At 38.3% G+C, this 23,105-nt stretch overlaps 1 protein-coding gene across 2 annotated transcripts; it reads right to left on the reverse strand.

The window, feature by feature from the left end:
* lztr1.S (leucine-zipper-like transcription regulator 1 S homeolog) lies at positions 1 to 23,102 on the reverse strand. Of its 2 annotated transcripts, none has more exons than XM_041574836.1 (20): positions 22,726 to 22,837; positions 19,258 to 19,320; positions 17,680 to 17,736; positions 16,768 to 16,847; positions 15,651 to 15,759; positions 15,087 to 15,170; positions 14,298 to 14,355; positions 13,357 to 13,496; positions 12,229 to 12,430; positions 11,457 to 11,567; positions 11,226 to 11,318; positions 10,583 to 10,678; positions 10,207 to 10,393; positions 9,651 to 9,820; positions 9,243 to 9,399; positions 8,721 to 8,847; positions 7,986 to 8,135; positions 7,141 to 7,246; positions 6,887 to 6,967; positions 1 to 3,348 (listed from the first exon to the last, which is right to left on the reverse strand). In XM_041574836.1, coding segments are annotated over exons 1-20 (2,190 nt in total). In that variant the 5' UTR covers positions 22,728 to 22,837; the 3' UTR covers positions 1 to 3,231.
* Positions 23,103 to 23,105: the final 3 nt, after the last annotated feature.

The raw sequence follows: 23,105 nt of genomic DNA on the forward strand, positions 1-23,105 counted from the left end.
TAGGAAAATGTAGGCTTTACATGTCCTTTAAAAACATTCCTTTTGCCTAATGTTACACACCATAAGTACAGTGGGACCCCCTTCTGTGGGTATATACCACTAGCAAAGGGATTCTGTATTATTCCAGCTGCACCCCCCAGCTCAATGCAACATACAGAAGAAATAGTGGTCGTTCTAACCTAGTGCTTTAGGAACGTGTACATGAGAGTTACTAAGGAATTGTTCAGTTATAAAATCCAGATATAAAGTGCTCCTGACTTCAAATAGCATGGTCCCTTAATCTAGATACACATTTATTCTCCAGGCCTCTAGGGCTAAGTACAGAGATAAACATCATCTGAAGCTCAGCTAACCTCTAGATAAGAACAGAGCCAACATGTCAGTATTTAAAGGACCAGTAACACCAAAAAAGTGATAAAGTGGTTTATACTGTACAACATTATATGGTGCCTTGCAATACTATATACTCTCTTATTTGATTGTAACACAAGACTATCATTTTGTTCAGATATTCTTATTTCAAAGCACCAATCAGTAAAACAAATGTTTAAAATATAAAAGCTCAAAATATGTTGTTTGGATGTGTATCCCATTCCTGTCCTATAACTGTCAAATCAGGAAAATGGTACAAAACCCAAAAGCCACCAATCAATAGCAAGAGGTTTGTATAATGTCAGTGATAGGGAAGGGCAATAAAAATGCAGGAAAGTTGGTATGGTCAGAAGAGAATCTGGTTATTTCAGAGAAATGGGAAAGGATGTGAATATATATATATATATATATATATATATATATATATATATATATATATATATATATATATATATATATATATATATATATATATATCTGCCAGGTAATAGATCTCTGTATCTGTCTATCCTGTAACTACAAATTAAATATTCATTAGATTATTTTGTATATAATCACATGTGTGGATGTAGAGAGAGCCAGGAATGACCCACTTCACAACTGACTCCATTGTATTGTAAATAGCTGAGCTCTTATCTGCTGAGTGGAACCTCCAGCCCAATTGGACTTTGAATTGCACCCCCCCCCGTTGCTATAGATAAACCGATTTATTTACTCTAAATAAGAGTTCCCCAATCAAACAGTTGTACAAATGCAGGATAACAGCAGACAATAGTGACACGCATACAAAGCCATCTCCATTGTTGCCATTACTGATGTATAAAAGAAGAGATAGATGTAATATACTGATCAGGTGATGTGTCTGATCCCCATATCAAGGTGTGGGTTGACCTCATTCAAATAAAATGAATGGAGAAAGAAGGTGGAGCTTTTTTCAAAAAGTACACAAAAAATGTCAGATATGGAATAGTAAAATAAGTGAATAGAAAACACAGACACATCACTACGTAGGTGTTAAGTTAAAAACAAAAAGACACAATGGCTATTTACATAGTGAATTGCTGCTAGGTGAGTGTAAATAGATAATGGGAATTTATTAGAAGTCAGGTGGGACGGATACAGGTTTGACATTAAGGGCAGAGACACATGTGGAGATTCAGGGGAATTAAGGGTCAGTCCACACAAGCAGATTCAGGGAGATTAGTCGCCCCATCGACAAATCGCTTCTTCTTCGGGGCGACAATCTTCCCAAACTGACTTTCCCCTGAGGGGGCAACTTCGTGCTACTTCAGAAAACAAAGTGCCACGTGTGCATTGCCGCAGGCAATTTTCATTTTAGCCGGCAGAGGGAAGTTTGTCGCTGGGGCGACTAATCTCCATGAATCTGCTCGTGTGGACTGACCCTTAGTCGCCCAACGACAAATCGCCTCTTCTTCGGGCGACTAATCTCCCCGAAACTGCCTTCCCACCGGCTAAAATCGAAATTGCCGCCGGGATGGCTTTCAGGGCGCTTCGTTTTCCGAAGTTGCCCGAAGTTGGCTGACGAGGAAACTATGGGTGACTTCAAAAAATGAAGCACTCCGCATTCCATCCCTCTGGTGATTTAGATTCTAGCCAGCGGGAAGGCAGTTCAGGGAGATCAGTTGCCGAAGAGGCGATTTGTCGCCGGGTGACTAAATCTCCATGTGTCCCTGCCCTGGCAAATGCCTGAAATGCGAGAGTTTGCATTTGGACACCAAAATCTGCAATGTGTGCCTGCATGTTGTCCAATGTAATGTATGTGGGTACAGTCACATCAAATAGGAAGCGGATTATCAATTGTATTTCTCTACAGGACTAGGTCTGCTACGTCTGGCATTAGTCTACAGAGGATCTTTAGGGCAGTATATTTCTACTATATTTATTTTGATTTTTGTGCATCTGAATATCCCAAACAAACTTTGCATTACCACCTTTTCACTCATGAAGATGAACTTAAGAGAAAAGGAAGAGTTTAAGCAAATTAGTTCCTCAGCATAGAGCTCCTGTATTACTTTCCATGTACAACAGTTATGGTCCTCGTTCTGTGCTACTACTGAGCATTTGGGGTTGGCTCCTTCATTGCTGGTCACCTACTGGTGACATGATGGGACTACAGCAGTGATCCCCAAGCAGTGGTTCATGAGAAACATGCTGTTGTCCACTCCCACTGATGTTGCTCCCAGTGGTCTCATAGTAAGTGCCAATTTGGAAATTCCTGGATTAAATACAAGTTTTGGAGGTTTGGAGGCATAAACATACAGGTTTATTTGCATGCATTCTAGCAGTCTACGTGGAGCTATCAATTGGCCTATCACAGCCCTTATTTGGCATCTCCAAGGATTTTTTTTCTTGTTTCTTGCTCCTCAACAGTTATTACATTCGGGTGTGCTTCACAGGTAAAAAAAAAAAAAAAGTTTGGGGACCCATGGCCTACAAATACAGACCCAAAGCAGCTATACATGGGAAGTAGTAATGTAGCCCTATACACATTAAAAAAACATGGGATTTTACTTTGCCTTTAAGAGCATTAGCAGGCAGCTTTATAAATTCCTAGTGTAGTGATACAGAGTACATTCAGTAGTTCAAACTGACAGCAGCAAAATCTGTACAAACCATGATGTGGGGAGTATTGAGATCTAATGCACGGCACCCCTAAAAGGAGTTTTCACGCACAGATTGGCAGCAGTATTCAGGCATTCTCAGCTCCTTCACTATAAATGAAGCGTAAACTCACAGCAGCTTTTGGTTTCTGTGGTGCGACAAGATGATTTACTTGCGACAACGAGGAATGGCACGAAGTTTGTCTTTAGGCATCACACGTGGTCCATGGAGGTGGCTTCAGATGTCAGAGCCTAACTCAGCACATTGCTTGTCAGAAATGTGACTGGCCAGAGATTCGATTATGTTGATGAGCAGAGCCTGGCTCAGTAATCGCAGGTTCGGCAGCTTTGCAACCTTCGTGTGAAGAATGAAAGGAGGAAATAATGAAGCTGACTGTCCCATTAACTACACACAAAAGACAGACCAAATGGCACCTGCAGATGCAACTAAGAGGAGTTTGTATTTTTGTAGAGTACTGGATCTCTATAAATTCAGAACTGTGTCCTAGTTCTACCTTAAATGGTCAAGTACAACAACCAGTATTATTAAATGCAAACTAGAGTTTAAACAGTGTAAGGGAGTTTGCTGCCTTACTAAACTGTTACAGCGTCATACATTTGTTACTACATTCCTTAAAGGAGAACTAAAGCCTAACTAAATAAGTAGCTAGAAATGTTGTACATTATGTTTTGTGCATCTGTACCAGCCCAAGGCATTCACAGTCCTTTAGCAGTAAAGATCTGTGTCTCCAAAGATGCCCCAGTAGCTCCCCATCTTGTTTTCTGCTGATTCACTGCACATGCTCTGTACTACTGTCACTTACTGAGCTTAGGGACCCACTCATAATATACAGTGTACACAGAATATAAATGTCACAATATAAGGCTGATTAGTAATTAATACAGATAATTACTACATGGCAGCACAGAAACCAGTGCAACTAGCATCAGAATTTAATAATCAGCCCTGTAGCATCAGCTTCTATTACAGACAAACTTTATTTTCTGCTTTATATTTCACAATGACCCCTAAGCTTAGCTTCTCAACAGCTGCTCAGAGCCCACTGAGTATGTGAGTGTCACAGACACTTTCCAAGATGGTGACCCCCTGTGACAAGTTTGAAGTCCTGGATCATTGCTGTTATTGAGAAGCTAAAAACTTTAGGCTGGTGCAATAAATTCAGTAAAAAAAAATATGGCATTTTAACCATGTTCATTTTTTAGTGTTAAGTTCTCCTTTAATAGTGTCAGGTAAATGGCAGCACCTATGGGGAAATTCATCAAAACGTGAGATTAAACCTCACACACCCACTATCGATTCAACTCAATGGGATTTTTAGAATCGTGTTTATCAATGGGTGAAAGTTAGAGTAAAACATTTGATAAATAGAATTCTAAAAATCCCATACGAATGGAGTGGGCGAGTGAGTGAGCTCCAATGTCACATTTTGATTAATGTGCCCCCTAATGTGCAACCTATCAGTGCAGTGCACTCAGTTCTTGATGTTACTTATGCTCAGGGAACAAGCTCAGAAGGAGGTACAACAGCTGTTGCAGCATAAGATGCCTATACATGATGTTATCTGCTTATTCTTATTAGGATTGACACATATGGCACTTACAGATTTTGTTCCTAAAAAAGCCAGAACAAAGACATCAACTAGCTGTATGTTCAACAATGCATAATATAACACTTCAATGCCTAATAACCCGCCTTATTGACGTACAATGCAATGAACAGTGACGTGGCAATGCAGATAAATAGTCATACGATTAGGAAACATTAAGCAGACTGGTAACATTTGTGGGAAAAGGGATGAAAGCAAATGGATGGTTGTTACTGAAAGAAAAATTGCCATCGTGAAATTGCACTGTAAGACCTTAAAAAAAAAAAAAAAAACTAGGGACCAATAATGATATGGTCAGCTCTATAGGTTACTGCCCCATCAGTAACGTAACTTGGTGGGGGCGGGCCCTGGTGCGGGCCGTGCAGACGGGCCCGCCCCCACCATCGTCTGCGCAATTTTTCTCTGCGCCTGCAGCCGACTCCAGCCGGCTGCAGCGCGCACGATCTTCTGGGGGGGCCCTGCGGGGGTGCAGGCCCTGGCCCATTTGCAACCCCTGCTCCCCCGGTAGTTACGCCCCTGTGCCCCCCTCTATATGTGCATATACTGACCATACACTGAACATACCCTGAGCATCCACTGAGCATCCACTGAGCATCCACTGAGCATCCACTGAACATCCACTGAACATCCACTGAACATCCACTGAACATCCACTGAACATCCACTGAACGGACCACAATGCACCTGGCAGTGAGCTTGCAGAGCAGATTTCCATTTGAAACCCACGGGCAGAGAAAAAGTGGCATGTGACATTAACCCTCTAGTTCCATTAAACAAAGTAAAGCTGCCCTTTTAAAATGTGCAGGGAGGGAATCAAAGACACCAGGATTTCACATGTGTGGTAGAGCAGGACGTAAATGTAACCCTTTCATGGCGGTGCTGCACTAATCCAGATGCTCTCAGGCACAACAAACTTGAATGACTCTCGCTCTCAGACGAGCCTTCACATTAGGTGGGAAGGAGGCTGAACTGTAAGGGCAGAGACACAAGCGGCAATTCGCCCGGCGACAAATCTCCTCTTCTTCAGGGCGACTATACTAATCTCCCCAAACTGCCTCCTGCTGGCTAGATTTTCCAATTTATTATTATTATTATTCATACTTTCAGTTGTGTCTGCAAACACATTTGAATTCAAAATGAAAAGTGCCAGCAGTTGTCAAAGCAATTAGTCAGGACCCTTCTTTCAGACATTATTATTATATAGTTAGCCATTAAAATGCAATGTTATATTTTAACCTGAGTCCAAACTTTCTTTTCTGCTAATCTGACTGACTGACATGGCAAAGCCATTATTTTTACGTCATCAGTATGGTGTGATTTTGGAAAATGTACCACTGGCGAGTGTTCATAAACAAACGACCTCCAAGAAAATGTTAGGTCAGCCTAGAAAACAGGTATACAGGGTTTATCCTATACTCCCACGAAGGCATCGTATTAGTAAGTGAGGAGGCATTTCATTTGTTAAACAAAACTTCAAACTTCCCTGCGCAGAGACATAGACTGTGACATAGACATACACAGAGACAACAGACTGTGGCTTTTAGTCCATATGCAAAGAATGAAGAGCACAGAGATCCACAATAATGAGAAGAATGAGTTACACAGAGATGGATGTAGATTTTCCAGTGCAAAAGTGGTAACACAGATAGATGAGAAATATATCTTTAGGGACAGGAGTGGAGCTCAGGTCATGCTCAGAGTACAAGCTTTTAGACAAAGAGGTATGGGAATATCAGCAGAAGGACAACAGATATAGGACATAAATACACCCTACATAAAACAATGCAAAACTGCTCAGAGTGATCTTCTGAGCACCTTTGCAACTTACATAATTTATTTAAAGTGGACCTGTCCCCCAGACATAAAAATCTGTATAATAAAAGTCCTTTTCAAATTAAACATGAAATCAAACTTTGGCTGCCCATAGGGTCAGGGCAGACAATTACTTTAAATTTCCATTCAGCACTTCCTAGATGTCACTGCTTTCCCCACATTTCCCCATTTAATTGTGTAGCCAGGGCATGGAGATGGACATCATGTCCCCTATTCTGGTGCACAAACAAGATTCTGCAATAACAGTGTGCACAAAATGGCTCCTGCTTGCTTGCTATAATTATGAGTTGCCAAACTGAAGGAAACAAGATTCAAATAATTTATACAGTTCATTTTAAAGTTCATTCTGCTTGACAAATGTGATAAAATAGGATTTGTACAGTAGATGGAAGGACAACATAAGGCAAGAAACCCAGAAAAGATGCCACCAACCTTGGTGAACTGATGGACGATGATATGAAGACAGTGCTTTTTCATATCCAGAGCCTGGGTCTTATCTGCTGCTTCTAAAATCTAGAAAGAATATCAGGATCAGGTATTACACATTTACTATATGTGGTTGGAAATCCTGCAAAGATGGCAGATGGCCAGCAATTACATTATAAATACTGTATATGTACCATTAATAAATATAGCTCAGGCACATTGGCATCCAAGATACATGCATTTTGTTTACAAACATTTACCTGAAGTACATTTTCCACTGTAACATTCATTTCCAGATTCTGCCTGCAGTATGCTTGTAGTCGGTTACTGAAGAACCCATAGTAATATGGGGCAGAGAACAAGTAGCTGGATAGGACAATTAAGAAACAAACTACCAACAAGGCAACAGGTAAATTAAATGAAAATTCAGAAGTTCAAGAAAAGACAATTTAAGATTGCAGCTGTTTAAGTTAACTTCTAGTATGATGTAGAAATTGATATTCTGAAAAAAATTGCAATTGGCATTAATTTTTTATTATTTGTAGTGTTTGAGTTATTTAGCTTTTTATTCAGCAGCTCTCCAGGTGTCATTTCAGCAATCTGGTTGCTAGGGTCCAAATTACCCTAGCAACCTTGCATTGATTTGAATAAGATACTGGAATATGAATAGGAGAGGCCTGGATAGACAGATGAGTAATAAAAAGTAGCAATAACAATACATTTGTGTCAGTGACCCCCATTTTGAAAGATGGAAAGAGTCAGAAAAAGAAGGCAAATCATTCAAAACCTACAAAAAATAATAAAAACTGATTGAAAAGATGCTTAGAATTAGCTAATCTATAACATATTAAAAGTTAATTTAAAGGTGAATCACCCCTTTAACTGGTGACTGATCTGGGTTTCACTGTCTGATGAAGAGCAAACAGTCCGATTGGTACATTATTTAGATTCTTAGGCAAGAAAATGAATGAAAACTGGTAGTATAAATATACAGCAATGATGACAATAACGTGGCTATTAATAACCATGGCTGTACCTACACCTTGTGTCAGTGATTAGAAGTGCACAGGTTGGTTTTTAGTTTCACAATATTAAAAAAGGATACAGGGAGTCTTCTGGGGGCATATTGACTTCTCCATAGTAAATGTATCTTAGCAAGGACTCAAAGGCCTGCTTGCTTGGCACCATTTCTCCAATTGAGATATTCACTTGTCCATCCTCAGGCATGAAAGAACGAAACATGGCTTCAAAGTAGCTGTAGAGATAAAGGGAAAGACTGAGGGCACAGAAATGTCTGAACTTGTATGAAGGCAAGTTGTGTAGGTGTGAAGTCCAGTAATGGGGCAAGAGAGCCATCAAACCACCTGCACCTCTATGATCAGCATACCCTTCCTGATTTAGTCTTAAGACCCTTTATGTTATATGGTTATTAGGCAAATGTATTCGACAGGCATGGATTCGTAGAAAATTTATGGATTCCGACGACAATGAATTTTTTCGTGAAACTGCAGCGAGAATTGCAGTGGGAAAATAATGTTCGCTCATCAAAATTGTCTCACGTCAAAATTTTTCAGACACCCATTGACTTTAAAGCATTTCGACAAAAGAGTTGTCCATTTAAAAATTGTTAACTTCAATGCGTTTTGCAAATTTTTTGCCAATTCCCGAATTTTTTTTGGAGTTTTGCGAATTTCTTGGCAAAGCAAAGCGGGACAGATTCACCCATCACTAATGCTTATCTGATAATATCTTGTAATGGCTAAACTACAACAATGTGGAAACTGTGGATTAGGCAGAAATACATTCTCTAAACATAACAAAAATGCCAGTTAGAACAAACCTGGATCGGGCAGCCAAGATGGCTTTATGTGCAGGTCTTGGGTGTCCATCTAGCAGCAATGTAATATCACAAAAATCATTCCCTGCCCCTTCCAAATGGGCCTTCATATCCTGGACCAGAGAAGTGCCTGAAACACACATCTGCATCTTAGCTTCATGCAAATAGCACACTGCAAGTCCTTGTAGGCAAGTTACAAAACCAGCAGCATCAGCATGACATTCCATTCACTTAATGTGGAAGCATATAGTATTAAATACTCAGGGAACATGATATTCTACATAATATTTATTTTAAATAAAAGCTCCTAGATATTGTGTACCCAAGGGAACTTTATAATTGAATCTATTACATAGTACCTTTGCTCAACCATAAGTTAAACATCTTAATTATAAACAGTAGGGGGTATTTTAGTCCATATATTAGTCACATGGAAAAAAAACAAAAAAACAAGTGAAAGTTTTTCCATCAAGATACAGCCATGAGTTATAGTATGTATCTATACAATAAGATAACGTTACAAACCTGTGTCAACTGGCTGATCAGAATGGACCCGAACAGGAGGCTGCTGCTTTCTACGGACAATCTCCACTATCAGTGAGGATGACAAGTGCTCAAACTCTTTCATCATTATTACTTGGTTGAAGTGTGACTCTTTCACCACAAAGTTTAAGCAATGTTCCTAATATCAGGAGGAAGGTAAGTCACAAACACACTTAAAACATAGATTTTATAAAGACATCTTCAGCGTTTGTTGCTTCTGAGGCGAGAGAAAGAAAGATAGATAAAACATGCACAAAGCAGGGGGGAAAAAACATTAAATCACAAGTAATCACATGAAACCGGTAATATCAATTTAACGATTCTCATGTAAAACATCCCTTTAATCTCATAAAAAAAATATATATATGTATAAGGCCTTGAATCTCTTACCTTTAACTGGTCAAGCTGCAGTTTATTTGCATTTTCACATACACCAAGGACATTCTGAAGATCAACAGTGGCCTCAATATACTGAACACAAAGCTGCTCAAGACGTGAGAGTTTAAAGTGTAGTGCTAGTTTATAAACATCCATAATGAGTAGAACGTCTTCAACATGACCTGGAAAAAGGTAAAAATAAATATATATATATATATATATATATATATATATATATATATATATATATATATATATATATATATATATATATATATATATATATATATATATATATATATATATATGTAGCAACATAATTGCCCACAAAAATCAGATCTCCGAGAGGAAGCTGCTAGTCAAAACAGTAGTGTCCACAAACAAAGATCGTATGAATATTTTTTTTTTTTTAAAAAAAGTGGGAGGATTAATTATGTAAAGCTTACAGAAAGCCATACTGATATGTAACAGTTATGTACCTGTATAGACAGAATGAACATATCTGAAATAAAAATTGTTTTATGTGGAATTATTAATAGGTGCACAGTCAAATATGGACACAACTCACCCTTCCTTGGGTACTTGATTTTGTCTGTATAAAGGAACTGCATAAGTAACTCGAACGGGCGAGCTTCAGCATCTCGGATGATGACCTCTAGCATTGGCTGGGAGCGGGATAGCTTGACTTTGCTGCTGGCACTCTCGGTTTTCTGCTGGGAGTTCTGAGTTTCATCCTCAGGCTCCTGTTTGAATTTCTAATAACATACCATATTTCAATATAGATTGTCTGACAGCTGCAGAGTGCTTATGGAGATATGGGCAACAACAAGGTAAGTAGGGTACCATAATGAGTTAATCTAACTCATTACCATTATTGCAAAAATCATAATTAAAACTAGACATGGAAATTGTTCTTTATGATCATGTTACCTAAAAATACTCACTTGTCTCTGTCTCTCTCTAGCTTGCGTGATTTTCTTCCTCAGCCATTTACAGCGAGCTGTGACAATAGCAGTGTGTCCTCTCATCCTCACCTCTTTCTAATCACAATGAATGAAAAAATACTCAGCATGTTGTAAGTGTGCTCAGATTTATGTTATTTAGCTAAAGTCGTTGTATTTAAAAATAGTCATATGGTATGTCATTAATTATGCAAGTGAAACATCACAGTTATTATTGTCTAAGCAATGTTCAAATTGCCTTGACTCATATGATATAGAGAGGCCCTACCATTAGCTGAACATTATGCACAAAAAATTCAGATTTTTTTGTAAAAAAAAAACAAAAAAAAAAAACCTAGAATATTTCGAGTTTTTTGGCATTCGGTCTTTAATAAATAATCCCCAAAGTGTTGTCATTTTATTTGACAGTCTAGCATAGTAAAAACTATTAATAAATCACTTGCCTATGGCTCTACAGACCTCTTTGTAGGACATTGTTGTCCGTCTAGGGAATGGCGACTGTTAAATATTAATATATGAGTGCGAGTCATACAAGATGCCCTTTATACTGGACCAGTGAGCATTTCTGAATTAATTCTTCTTTAAGAAGATTCATAAAAAGGGAGATCAAGGTGCAGTTACTCACTTCTCCTAGGATGAATTCAACATCACAGAATTGCTGATTCTCAAACAGTCTCCCATAATCTTCATGTAAAGTGCACTTTGGGTAACAAGAGAACTGGGTGCAAAAAAAAAAAAAAAAAAGATTGTAAAGGATATTTTGCAGGTGTGCATCTGTTTTTAATTTCAGCTTTGTCTATTTAAATTCACTGAAGTAGAAAGGACCTCAGTTATAAACAGTTATAAAAGGGTTTACCTGGAAACGGTACATCTCTCCACTCCTGACATTATTGTCAACAGTCCCACCAAAGATGTACATGGCATCAGCAATAACAGCTGCAGCATGAAACAGGCGGCCACTGGGTAACTAGATTGCAATAAAAATATTCCTTAGTATCATGATAAAAAGTGATATCTTGGAGACACATTTCTCTGCATTGAAAATGTACTGACATACACTCACATCATACATAAATATAAAAAATACAAGATCATCATAAATAGGTATGGGACCTGTTATCCAGAATGCTCTGGACCTGGAGTTTTCCGGATTTCCGGATCTTTCTGTAATTTGAATCGTCATACCTTATGTCTTCTGTTAAATAATTAAAATATTAAATAACCCCAATAGGCTGGTTTTGCCTCCAATAAGGATTAATTGCATCTTAGTTTGGATCATGTACAAGGTACTGGTTTATTATGATAGAAAAAAAGGGAATCATTTTTAAAAAGGTAGATTATTAGGTTAAAATGTAGTCTATAGGAGACAACCTTTCCGTAATTCGGAACTTTGTGGATAACGGGTTTCCAGATAACAGATCCCATATCTGTACACTGAAGTATATGTTTATGGTAAAACTGACTTCTTTTATATTAAACCTGCCAGCCAATCATTTGTGTGCATTTTGTTGCAGGGCTGTATGCAAGCCATTGAATGGCTGAGAGTTGAAGACAGTCATTTATCATGGTAGCAAATGAGCCTATCAATATAATAATAAAGTAATCTCAGAAGAGTTTGTGTACTGTACCTCACTGTCTGGGCTGGGCTGGATCACCTCCCAGGACTGAGAGTCCACATCATAACAGTGCAGCTCATTAGGCAAAGTATTGTCTGCTGCACCCCCAAACACATAGAGATGACGGTCAAAAGCCACCATAGTGTGTCCATAACGTCTTTGGGGTGGTGGAGGTGACCCACGTAACAAATGTTCAGTGGGGATGCGTGTCCACCTGAATGACAAACAAAAAATATATCCATGTTTTTTTATTTATTGTTGTCAGCTTTAAGGATTACTCATAAATTAAACACTACAGATTTCCCCAAAGAGCAAATTTGACATTAATTACTACTAATTACGCTCAAAAATATTTTTCTCACTCCTCTTTATTTATCAATAATTTTTCTATAAAAAAAAAAAAAAAAAAAAAAAAAAGAGGGCAAAAAAATGTGACATCTTTCGAGCCGTTGCCCAAACTATGAAGGCATATAACATGTTCCAAAGGTAAAAGGGGACCATCTGCCATTGATTGTTACATGATTTAGAAGGGTTTGTAATGGAGTATTTTCGGGTTCGAATTGTTAGCAGCTTTGGGGTATAATAAATCTCAACAAAGTTTGTTCCCCATTAAAACTCGACTAGAAAAATTTGAGTTCTACTAAATAACCCCCATTCAAATTAGGACTTTGGGTTGAAAGGAAAAATAATCAAGTGTGAATTGACCTTTTAAAGCCCAAGGAACTGGCAGGATAATGTGAACTCGTTGTTTTTCTTGTTGGCTGACATGTTAAAGCCCTGAAGCCCTTTCATGATTGATTTGCAACCTCCTGTTGGTGGATGTTTTGTGTTTTAAATCGGATTCCAATGCATCAGTTCATGAATGCAGACCAACCAATGGATACTGCTGTCCCGATATAAAATGGTGCTGCTTTACTGAACAGCTCTGCTGTACAATTATATAAGCAAAATCATAACAAATCAGAAGTCCATTGAGAAGTACTGTGTATAATGTTATCCTCGTTATCTCATAGCTGGAGAAGGGAAAGGTTTGTTTGTACAGAAAGTTTCTATGTGTGCTTCTGATTTCTATTGATTGTGCTAGTTCTAGTTACAATAATAAAGAAAACAAAGAAAAAAGAAAAAAAAGCACAGGCTTACACTTTTTCTGAGAATTCAAACTGGAACAGGTTATTTGTGATCTTTGCACCACTTTGGCCAGAAAAAACAAACATTTTGTCTCTGCAAACAGCGACTGGAAAGTTGCAACAAGATGGGGGGATTTCTCCACTCTGCTCAATCTGCAATGATCGTAGAATAAGCACATGTTAAATTCTTTTACATAAATATTTTGAACAAAAGAAATTTCTATAAATTAAAGTTATTTTGTTACAGACTTTTTTTTGGTCACATGTCAGCATTCATAATACCCATTAAAACTCATTAAAACTCATTAACGACAGCTAATTCAGAAGTGAAAACATTCAGTACAAAATATGTATGTTATTATACACTGAATCTAATTCACAGTAAAGAAAATTATGAAGTTTTTCACATGTTGCTGAAGTTTTTCACGTGTTGCAAACACGGTACTTTAACCCTTTCTTGTTCTAATGTGCATATGCAAATTAGGGCTTGCTTTCCATTGGAAAGAATTGGGATATGGCCAGAATAGTGGATTTAGTGCATCCCTACTTTGAGACAATTACGACTGTTAGGGGGTTATTTATTAAAATCTGAATGCAAAAAAAAAAAAGTCGAAAAATTTGAGTTTTTTTTTTTTTACTATAAAATCTGAATTTTTACTGGAAAACAAAAGCTTGAATTTTTCAAGATTTATTATACCTCGAGGATGCAAAAAGTCAGAATCCGAAAATACGCCACCTCAGACCTGCCAAGGTTTTATATATGTCAATTTGAGAGGTCCCTATCCTATTTGGAAGTTTCTCCAAAAATCTGACTTTTGCCCAAAAATTAAAAAAAAAATTAGTTGTTGCAAACTTGCAGGAAACTAGAGGAATGGTTATCTTATCCTAAACATGAAAATTTCATGTTTTATGCAATCTAAACAAATTATTGATCAGTAACTAACTAAAACTCACCTCCTCCCAACATGTTAGATCCCGGTCTTGTAAACCAATGGTCCACATATCATTTAACCTTAACAAAAAAGATAAAAAGCATTACTGGTTGTTGTTTAAAACCAGTATATTAATTTAAAAAATGCACAGAATAAAAAGCATAATACTACTGGGGCCTGTAAATTGATTTCTACTCTTTAGCAAATTTCAATACTACTTGAGATCTCTTTTTAGATTTGTTGCAGTCCAAAAAGCACATATCTGATTATTTCTAAATAGGGGTGCACTGAATCCAAGCCTTTTTCAGCAGGATTTTGCTAAATCTAAAGGCCTAGTCAAACCAAATCAAAGCCCTTAAAATCAGGTGACTTTTAGTCACACAAACAGGAAATTTCAAATCTTTTCTTTTGAAGCCTTCCTTGCCCTAATTTGCAAATACAAATTAGGGTTCAGGTTTGCTTTGCAGTATAGCTAAATCCCAAAGTAGAGCATCCAGTGCATCCCTATTTCAAACTAAAATTAGTAATATTACTATGCAAGAATCACATACATTTGGCTGAAATCAGAAAATCTGCAGTACCTGAAGGATACAAATCCAAGATTTGACTGAATCCCAGCATTGTTTATTTAAAGGAATCGGCTGAATCACTTAATCCAACCTGTTAAAGTCATGTAACGTCAAAAGATAATTGACAATATCTTTTCTTGAGCTATTTGGTATTATCCCTTGCAGTTTAATAGGATTTAATTTATAACAAAAAAAAACAACACATTTTTACATGACAGTAATTAATAATAAATGTGATATACCTTGCATTTCCATCATATCCCGCAAATATCCAGAGTTTATCATCATATACGGTAGCACCATGGGCAGACCGTGCGACTGGTAATCTATAAAGAGATTCGATAGATTAGATTTGGAATGAAGTATTATATCTCTGGCATTAAATCATTCATTAGACATACATTCTGAAAAGGAAACTCATTATCTAACTAACAAGTGATGAATACCCTACTTATTGATTGGCCAGTTCTCTTCTTGTATTTACAGGAGCAATAAAACCATGTGATGAAAAAAGTATGACTTTTTATAAAGCACTACACACTGAACCAGTGGAGAAAAGCTAATCTGCTGCCTTCTGCACCTTGTATGTGTGTGTGAAATACCAATATGCGTTGCCCTTGCCTAATTGCTGATTTGTGGAGATAAAGTTAGAAAAGGAAGGGAAATACAAACAATTTAGTAGTAGTTTTGACATAAGCAATTCTATGAAAAATATTTATCTCAAGAAACATTACATTTCTTCTCAGTAATTTACTGGGGAATGCAGCTCTAGATCTTAGAAACACAACAACAAAACTGATACATACCGCCCTTCAATCTTCCATTCTGTCCATAATCCAGTTGCAAACTTATACTCAAAAAGATCATTCTTATTCTTGAGGTTGGAGTTAGAATAAATATCTCCAGTATAACCACCTAGAGATTGTAAAGAGATTGAATTTGCTAAAGTTGTAATATTGGCATCTAGGCAGACATCTCAGGTCATTTTTCCTGGTCATGTGCTTTCAGAAAGAGCCAGCACTTTAGGATGGAACTGCTTTCTGGCAGGCTGCTGTTTCTCCTACTCAATGTAACTGAATGTGTCGCAGTGGGTCCTGGATTTTACTATGGAGTGCTGTTCTTAGATCTACCAGGCAGCTGTTATCTTATGTTAGGGAGCTGCTATCTGGTTATGTTACCGTTGTTAGGCTGCTGGGGGGAAAGGGAGGGGGTGATATCACTCCAACTTGTAGTACAGCAGTAAAGAGTGACTGAAGTTTATCAGAGTACAAGTAACATGACTGGGGGCAGCTGGGAAACTGACAATATGTCTAGCCCTATGTCAGATTTCAAAATTAAATATAAAAAAATCTGCTCTTTCGAGAAACGGATTTCAGTGCAGAATACTGCTGGAGCAGCATTATTAACTGATGCATTTTGAATCCTTTCAGATTGACTATTAAATAAAACATATCTTCTTATCTGACATACAGCCCTTCCCAAATAACCAAAAACTTAACAGTGATAAACTTTTATCATGGCAGAACTTTTAATAAAACTTTCTGCATACAGATTTCGACATACAGTACGTACAGTCTTTTCTTATTGATTTGTATGACCACTTGATATTTATGGGGAGCCTTGAAGAGGTATTTAGGTGACACAAATGTCTTAAGCGGTTTCATCACAGATAATGTGAAAAAGCAGAAAACCCTGATCAACAATAATAAATCTTTAGGACCATATATTTATTATTCATATTTATTAATAGGGAATATTTAAAAAAATTAAGAAACAGAAGAAAACTGATTGCAAACACTACATATAATTTAAAATCTGTAAGTTTATCAAACTACAGGTTTTGCTTTTAAATGCTAGAATTAAGTTATAATACGATTAAAAGAGAAGATCATACACACCCACAACCATGAGTGGGTCACTTACCAAACACAAACATACTGCTCCCATAGACCACAGCAGAATGGTGGTATCGGGGTGCTGGAGGGCTCCCTGTAGTAAAAGCTCTAAGAAAAGTAAACACATTATCAGCTAAATGCTGCTGGTTATCGAATGGCTATTAAAAGCTGCCGGCGAGTCAGCAGTTTATCGGCCAGTGCGTAGGGCCCTCCGACAGGCTTTCCTGATCGATATCTGGCCGAAAACTGGATCTCTACGTATATGGCCACCTTTAGTGTTCCTTTTTGAATAAGTTTATCCAATTATTCAGGTTTAACTAATAAAGCCATACTTTAATATAAAATATGCAATACCCCACCAACAAATTGGAGATATAAAAGTGCTTTTCTAATGGTTCATCTAAAATGCAGGCATAAAGACATGCAAACTAAATGAATTGTGAAATTTTAAGATCCACTTATAAACATAGTGCTAACAAACCTTTACAGGGAGTAAGAATAAAAAACTCACACACCATGAAATTTGTGAACGTTTTCAATTATGCTGGCCAAACAGGCCAAATCAAACAGGATAAAAAACATGTATATAATACCACATAGATATGGGATCTGTTATCCGGAATGCTTGGGACCCTAATTTTTCCGGATAAGGGATCTTTCTGTAATTAAACTATCGTTAAGTCTGCTAAAATATTATTTAAATATAAAATAAATCCAAAAGGATTATTTTGCAATCAATTTGTTGGTATCAAGTACAAGGTACTGTTTTATTATTAGAGATAAAAAGGAAATGTGTTTCAAAATTTTTAATTATTGGATTACAATGGGGATTATATGTACGGGAGAGGACCTTCCCGTAATACTGAGCTTTCTGGATAACGGGTTTCCAGATAATGGATCCAATACCAGTACTATAGGGCAGTGGAATAGAATAAAATACCTGCACCAGGAACAATCCTTCACGTCAAATCTCAAAAGATCATTTAACATATTCTTTCTGTGAAGAGAAACGGAGATAGATTACCTATACATTTAAAACACATAGTGAAATAGCAAAATATACTCTGTCAGATTTCCAAATTAATGCTCAAAGCAAATATAACTTGTACTTCAGGAAGAATTCAAATTCATGTATTTTGACAGCATAACCAAGGGCCGGACAGACTCAAAAACATAGTAGAATAGCAACTAATCAAAATCCCAGCTACAAACCATTGTGTGTGATGCCAATATGCAAATGGAATCATTTTTTTTCATTGATTTATAGGACAGGGAAATTAATTCAGGCAGTTACAGTTGTCATCTCTGCAAGGCAAGTACACTGATATCATGAGGAAAAGCACAGAAACTGAAGGGAGACCGAGGGGCTACAATGTAGCCTTAGATGATGTCAGCTTATATGTTCTTTGCTTGCAGTGACCTTTAGTAGTAGTATAAATTGCCTTCCTTCTACTACCTCTTTCTATACATACTAGTATTTGGTTTACTTTCCTATTGGAACTATAGCCAAGAAAGAGAGGCTGAAGGAATGACACTCTTGTTCTGCCAGGGACCCCCAGTGATGCATTGCATGTTTTCCAAACTTAATATTGAGTGCAGAGTTCCCCAACTTTAACCCCCCCCCCCTGTGAGCCACATTCAAATGTATTCAAATGTTGGAGAGCAACATAAGCATGCAACAAGTTCCTATTAGTGCCAAAAAGTAACTGTGATTGGCTATTTGTAGCTCCTATGTGGACATGCAGCCTATAGGAGGCTCTAATTGGCAGTACACCAGGTTTTCATACAATTAAAGCTTGCCTTCAAGGCAGGAATTGAAAAATAAGCCCCTGCTTCGACCTTCAAGCCAGGAATTGAAAAATAAGCCCCTGCTTCGAGAACACTGAGAGCAACATCCAAGGGATTGGAGAGCAACATATTGCTCATAAGCCACAGGATGGTGATCATTGATAAAGCACATACTGCAAAGGGTCCCTGTCAGTGCAACACTCTGATAGAAAGACTTGCAGGTTAGAGCATTTTTAAAGAAAACATGTGCTGACCTATGGAAAAAGTAAGTGATATTGTGATGCTGCCCATAGGTTACAACTGGGGAGAATTTCCATAGTTGTGTTTTTTAGATTGACATGAAAATTCACATTTTTTTTGGAAACAAATCCATCATTGCAAGGCAGCTGGTTAATTTAAGATTAATGTTTTGTAAACACTTCTGCAATAGAAGTAGATTTTAGGCTGAGGCCTGTTTTAGCCACTCTATGCAAAAGTATTTATTTTTTTTCATTTTCAAGCTGTTTGGTGTTTTTTACACCCCTCCTTTGAACAGCTTTAAAGTGTTAATTCTGATTTTTTTTTTATTTTGAAATAAACAGTATAAAGAATAGCTAACTTAAGATGCAGCGAGGAGTGTGTTTAACATAAATGTATTTCTAACATTATAAAGAACTAGAAGGACCAGACTAATATGTATTATTTTTTAACGTATCAATATGTAATTTAGAATTTGCATGGTGTTACATACCCATTATCTCCACCAAAAACATAGATAGCATCCTTGTAAGCTACCACTGTGTGTTTACTGCGCCTGTAAAACAAAGACATCTTTTGAGTTTAGCATTCCCTTTTCAGTGACATATAATAGAAAAAAAAAAAACGTCATACAGTAAAAGGTATGTGCTTTTACAAGATGCATCTGTGAGTAGTGCTCCTCCAGCAGAATCCTGCATTGAAATCAATTTCTCAAAAGACCAGATAACATGAAAATCCAGCTAGAAGGGCAGCACTGATTGCAATTCAATTAACATGCAATCAGTGCATCCTGCAACACGCATTTATTAGACATGCCTCTCAATTTTCAAGTGCAATGTAAACCCTATCTTAGCTTCCCAGGGGCCCTCAGCCACGTGACTTGGGCTCTGGTAAACTTTAATAACTTCTTTAGGCAATGACAGACAATAAATCTCTTCTGCAGGCTTTCTAAAGTTTTCTCGCAAAAATATACTACAGAAATGATGAATTAAGGACAGCAATAATCCTACAACTAACGGTTTAATACTTATAGAGAAAATACACTATACTAGCATGAAAGGTTTAACGAATACTATTTTAGAGTGAAATGCTGGGAAACAAAATCATATCGATATATAAATAAAACATTTTAGTCACCATTGTGTGTCCTTCTATTATTTTGCTCATTTTAATAAAAAGTTGTATACAGGTGTATACTGCCCCTTTAGTATGGGTTTAGTTTTTTAAGTGGTAAGCTAGAAGCTATATGTAATGGCCACAGGCTGGCACTGCACATCATTACACAGAGTTCCCTGAGCAAGTTGCGCTTAGGAAGTACCCTTGGAAGCGGTCCTCAGAGCATCTAGACTGACACATATACTGTAGGTGAAGGGATGTTACCATACCAGCAGAGCATTTGAGATAAATCTGCCATCATTAGAATTTTAAAAAGTTTACTGTTTCCCCAGCAGTGCATCTTAACCGCTGGGGCAGCATTTAGAGAAGATCAGTCACATACACTAGAGGAGATTTATTGTGCGGCGACTATTCTCCTCATTTGTCAGTACCTTTAAAGGAGAAGGAAAGCTACGGAGGCATTTTATTGCCAATAGATAAGCTGCAATAGTGCAAGCTAGAATGCTATATTTATTCTGTAGAATGTTTTACCATACCTGAGTAAAAAGCTCTAGAAACTCTCTGTTTGTTTAGGATAGAAGCTGCAGTATTAATGTGGTGTGACATCACTTCCTGCCTGAGTCTCTCCCTGCTCTGGGCTCAGATTACAGCAGAGAAGGGGGGGGGGAGGAGCAAACTGAGCATGCTCTTGCCCAGGGCAATGAGGTTTAAGCTGAAGGCAGGAAGTCTGATACAGAAGCCCATGTGTAAACAATAGAAGGAAAGAAATGCAGTGTTTCTTTTAACAGGGGACTCAGAGCAGCACTACTTTGGGGGTTTACTGGTATATTTAGATGGACCTTTCTGATAAGGCTTACTTAGTTTTAAACATTCCTTCTCCTTTAAGGAAATAGGGTAAGCCATATGATTTATTTGGCACAGCAGCCTAACAACAGACCTTTTCATACAATCCTCTGGGTAAGGCTTTTCTACCTCTGTTCAATGAGACCCCTTAGCTGGAAAACCCCAGGTCCCATGTATTCTGGATAACAGGTCACATTCTATATTCCTAATCATGCACCACAGAGAGCTGCAATTTCCTTTAGTCACACTGAGTTGTGGTTGGTATGATCTTTTCATACGCTGATGTACAAAGGCAACTTCAGCCTGGCCATGTGTAGGGACTGGGTCGATGCTGCTGGGCTGGGACAGGGCTGGGATACTTTTGATACAAATGAAAAGTGTGGCGAGTGTACTTTACTTCAGCATTTTCTCTATTTGTTACTTAATGGGACTAGCCACCTGGCTATTTCTTTACAACCAAAAAACTGGAAGCAGGCACATTAGTACCGATAAAAAACAATCCCTATGCAAAGAGAAAATCTGGCAAAAGTTCAGTGTGTTAAAAGGGTTGTTCACCGTCAAACAACTAGTTTTTTTCAGATAGATCACCAGAAATAAGGACTTTTTCCAATTACTTTTTATTTTCTATGTGTCACAGTTTTTCTAATATTGAAGCATAAAGTGTAATTTTTCACCTTCTAAAGCAGCTCTGGGAGGGGGGGGGCGCCGACCCTGTACACGGTTCTAAATGGATACATTTAGTTGATACATTTCTTATCTTTGTCCCTGCTGAGCAGAATCCCTGGATTTCATTACAGGCAGCTGTTAGACTTGATACAATAGTTGTGAATACCCCAGAGATGCAGAGAAATGTATCAACTAAATGTTGCAAAATTGTAACAGTTTAGAGTGCGCCTGAGTTACTGAGCTGCCAGTGTCAAACACCGGTGACAGGAACATTCAACTTTAAACTTAGATTTTATAAAACCAGTAAAAAAAGTTATAATGGAAAGTAATTGAAAAAAGTCTTTATTTCTGGGGAACGATCTGAAAACAATTGAACTGAAAAGTGTTCCTTTGAGGCAGCTGAGGGCTGGTCATTGATGCTCAGGGTTGTTAGCAGAGGTGTATTGCAATAGGCTGATACATGACACTGCCAGAGCTGATTAACTGTTAACCAGATACCCAAGCGAGGAAGGTTCCCTGCAGTGTTCAGCAGTAAAGCTGGCCATAGACGCAAAGATCTGATAGTACGAACAGGGGTGCTCCACCAATGAGGCGAGTTGAGGCTGTCGCCTCAGGCGGCAGCGCCCCACTGGGTACCAGGGGCAGCAAAAATGCTGCTCCTGGTACTTTAAGAGCGAATTTCTGGGGGAGGGGGAGGGCAGCGGCAACTGCTGCTGCCTCAGGCGGCGGAGGGGCCAGGATCGCCCCTGAGTACTAATTGAGGATTCATATGATTTTTGGACCGTATGTGGAGAGTCCTGACATTTTTCGTCCGGCGGAGATCGGTCGTTTGGTCGATCGGACAGGTTAAAAGATCTATGTCGGCTGCCGATAATATCTCTGCGTGTATTGCCGATCGTACGATGATTTTCAGTGGGAGACTGTCACCAGCTTTTGTCGGACATAACTTTCGTACAATTGCTGTCAGGGGCAGAACATCGGCTGATCTGTTCTTTTCTACTTTATTTGATCAGAATGGTTAGTGGTAGGTCGGGAGATAGGAAAGTCCGATCGTATGATGATTGGTACGATCTGATCTTTGCGTCTGTGGCCAGCTTTACACATGTAGGAGCAGCTGGAAACAACAGCCATTACAGAACCTGTAACACGTAAACGCTGTAGGAGATGAACTCATATAATTCAAAAAGTCCAATTAATACCCCCCTATACTGACAGCACTGTAACAGCAGGGAGAGCCCAGCAAACTGCCACAAGCACTGAGGGCCTTTGCCCAGGCCCCACAAAATCACAGGAGAAAGATACACTGCATTACAATGTTGTATTACAATTTACTAACATTCTAACAGTTGTTCGATATTCTCAGCATCCACACACGGGATATTATCCAGCCTGCAGCCCTCCAGCTGATGTAGTTGCCAAGCAACGCAGATGCCACGCCCACTCACCTGGCTCCTACAAACTCGTCACAGGGAAGAAGCCTCCGCCAGCGGTACACACTCTCAAATGGGCCGAAATTCAGGGTCAGGTATTCGACACTGTCAGAACAGCTGTGGTCAAAATCGACACTGGGAGCCACTTTGGACTTGCACGCCATGGGGAAGCACTAGCTATGGCACAGCTGTAGGGATGTCACTTCCACTCACTTGCCCCTATAACCAGCGCACAAACCCCGCAGCCCCGGGGCTCAATGGAATTAAACACGTCACAAACTGGAGG

Source organism: Xenopus laevis, chromosome 1S (assembly GCF_017654675.1).
Source record: "Xenopus laevis strain J_2021 chromosome 1S, Xenopus_laevis_v10.1, whole genome shotgun sequence".
Lineage (NCBI taxonomy): Eukaryota > Metazoa > Chordata > Amphibia > Anura > Pipidae > Xenopus > Xenopus laevis.

Bases quoted from the DNA above. Each gene is read 5' to 3' on its own strand.
- lztr1.S (XM_041574836.1), bottom strand. The intron at 15,760-16,767 runs GTAAGTGACCCA...TACAATCTCTAG, and splicing joins GAGCAGTATGTTTGTGTTTG to GTGGTTATACTGGAGATATT. The intron at 3,349-6,886 runs GTTGGTGGCATC...CTTCACACGAAG, and splicing joins TCGTCCATCAGTTCACCAAG to GTTGCAAAGCTGCCGAACCT.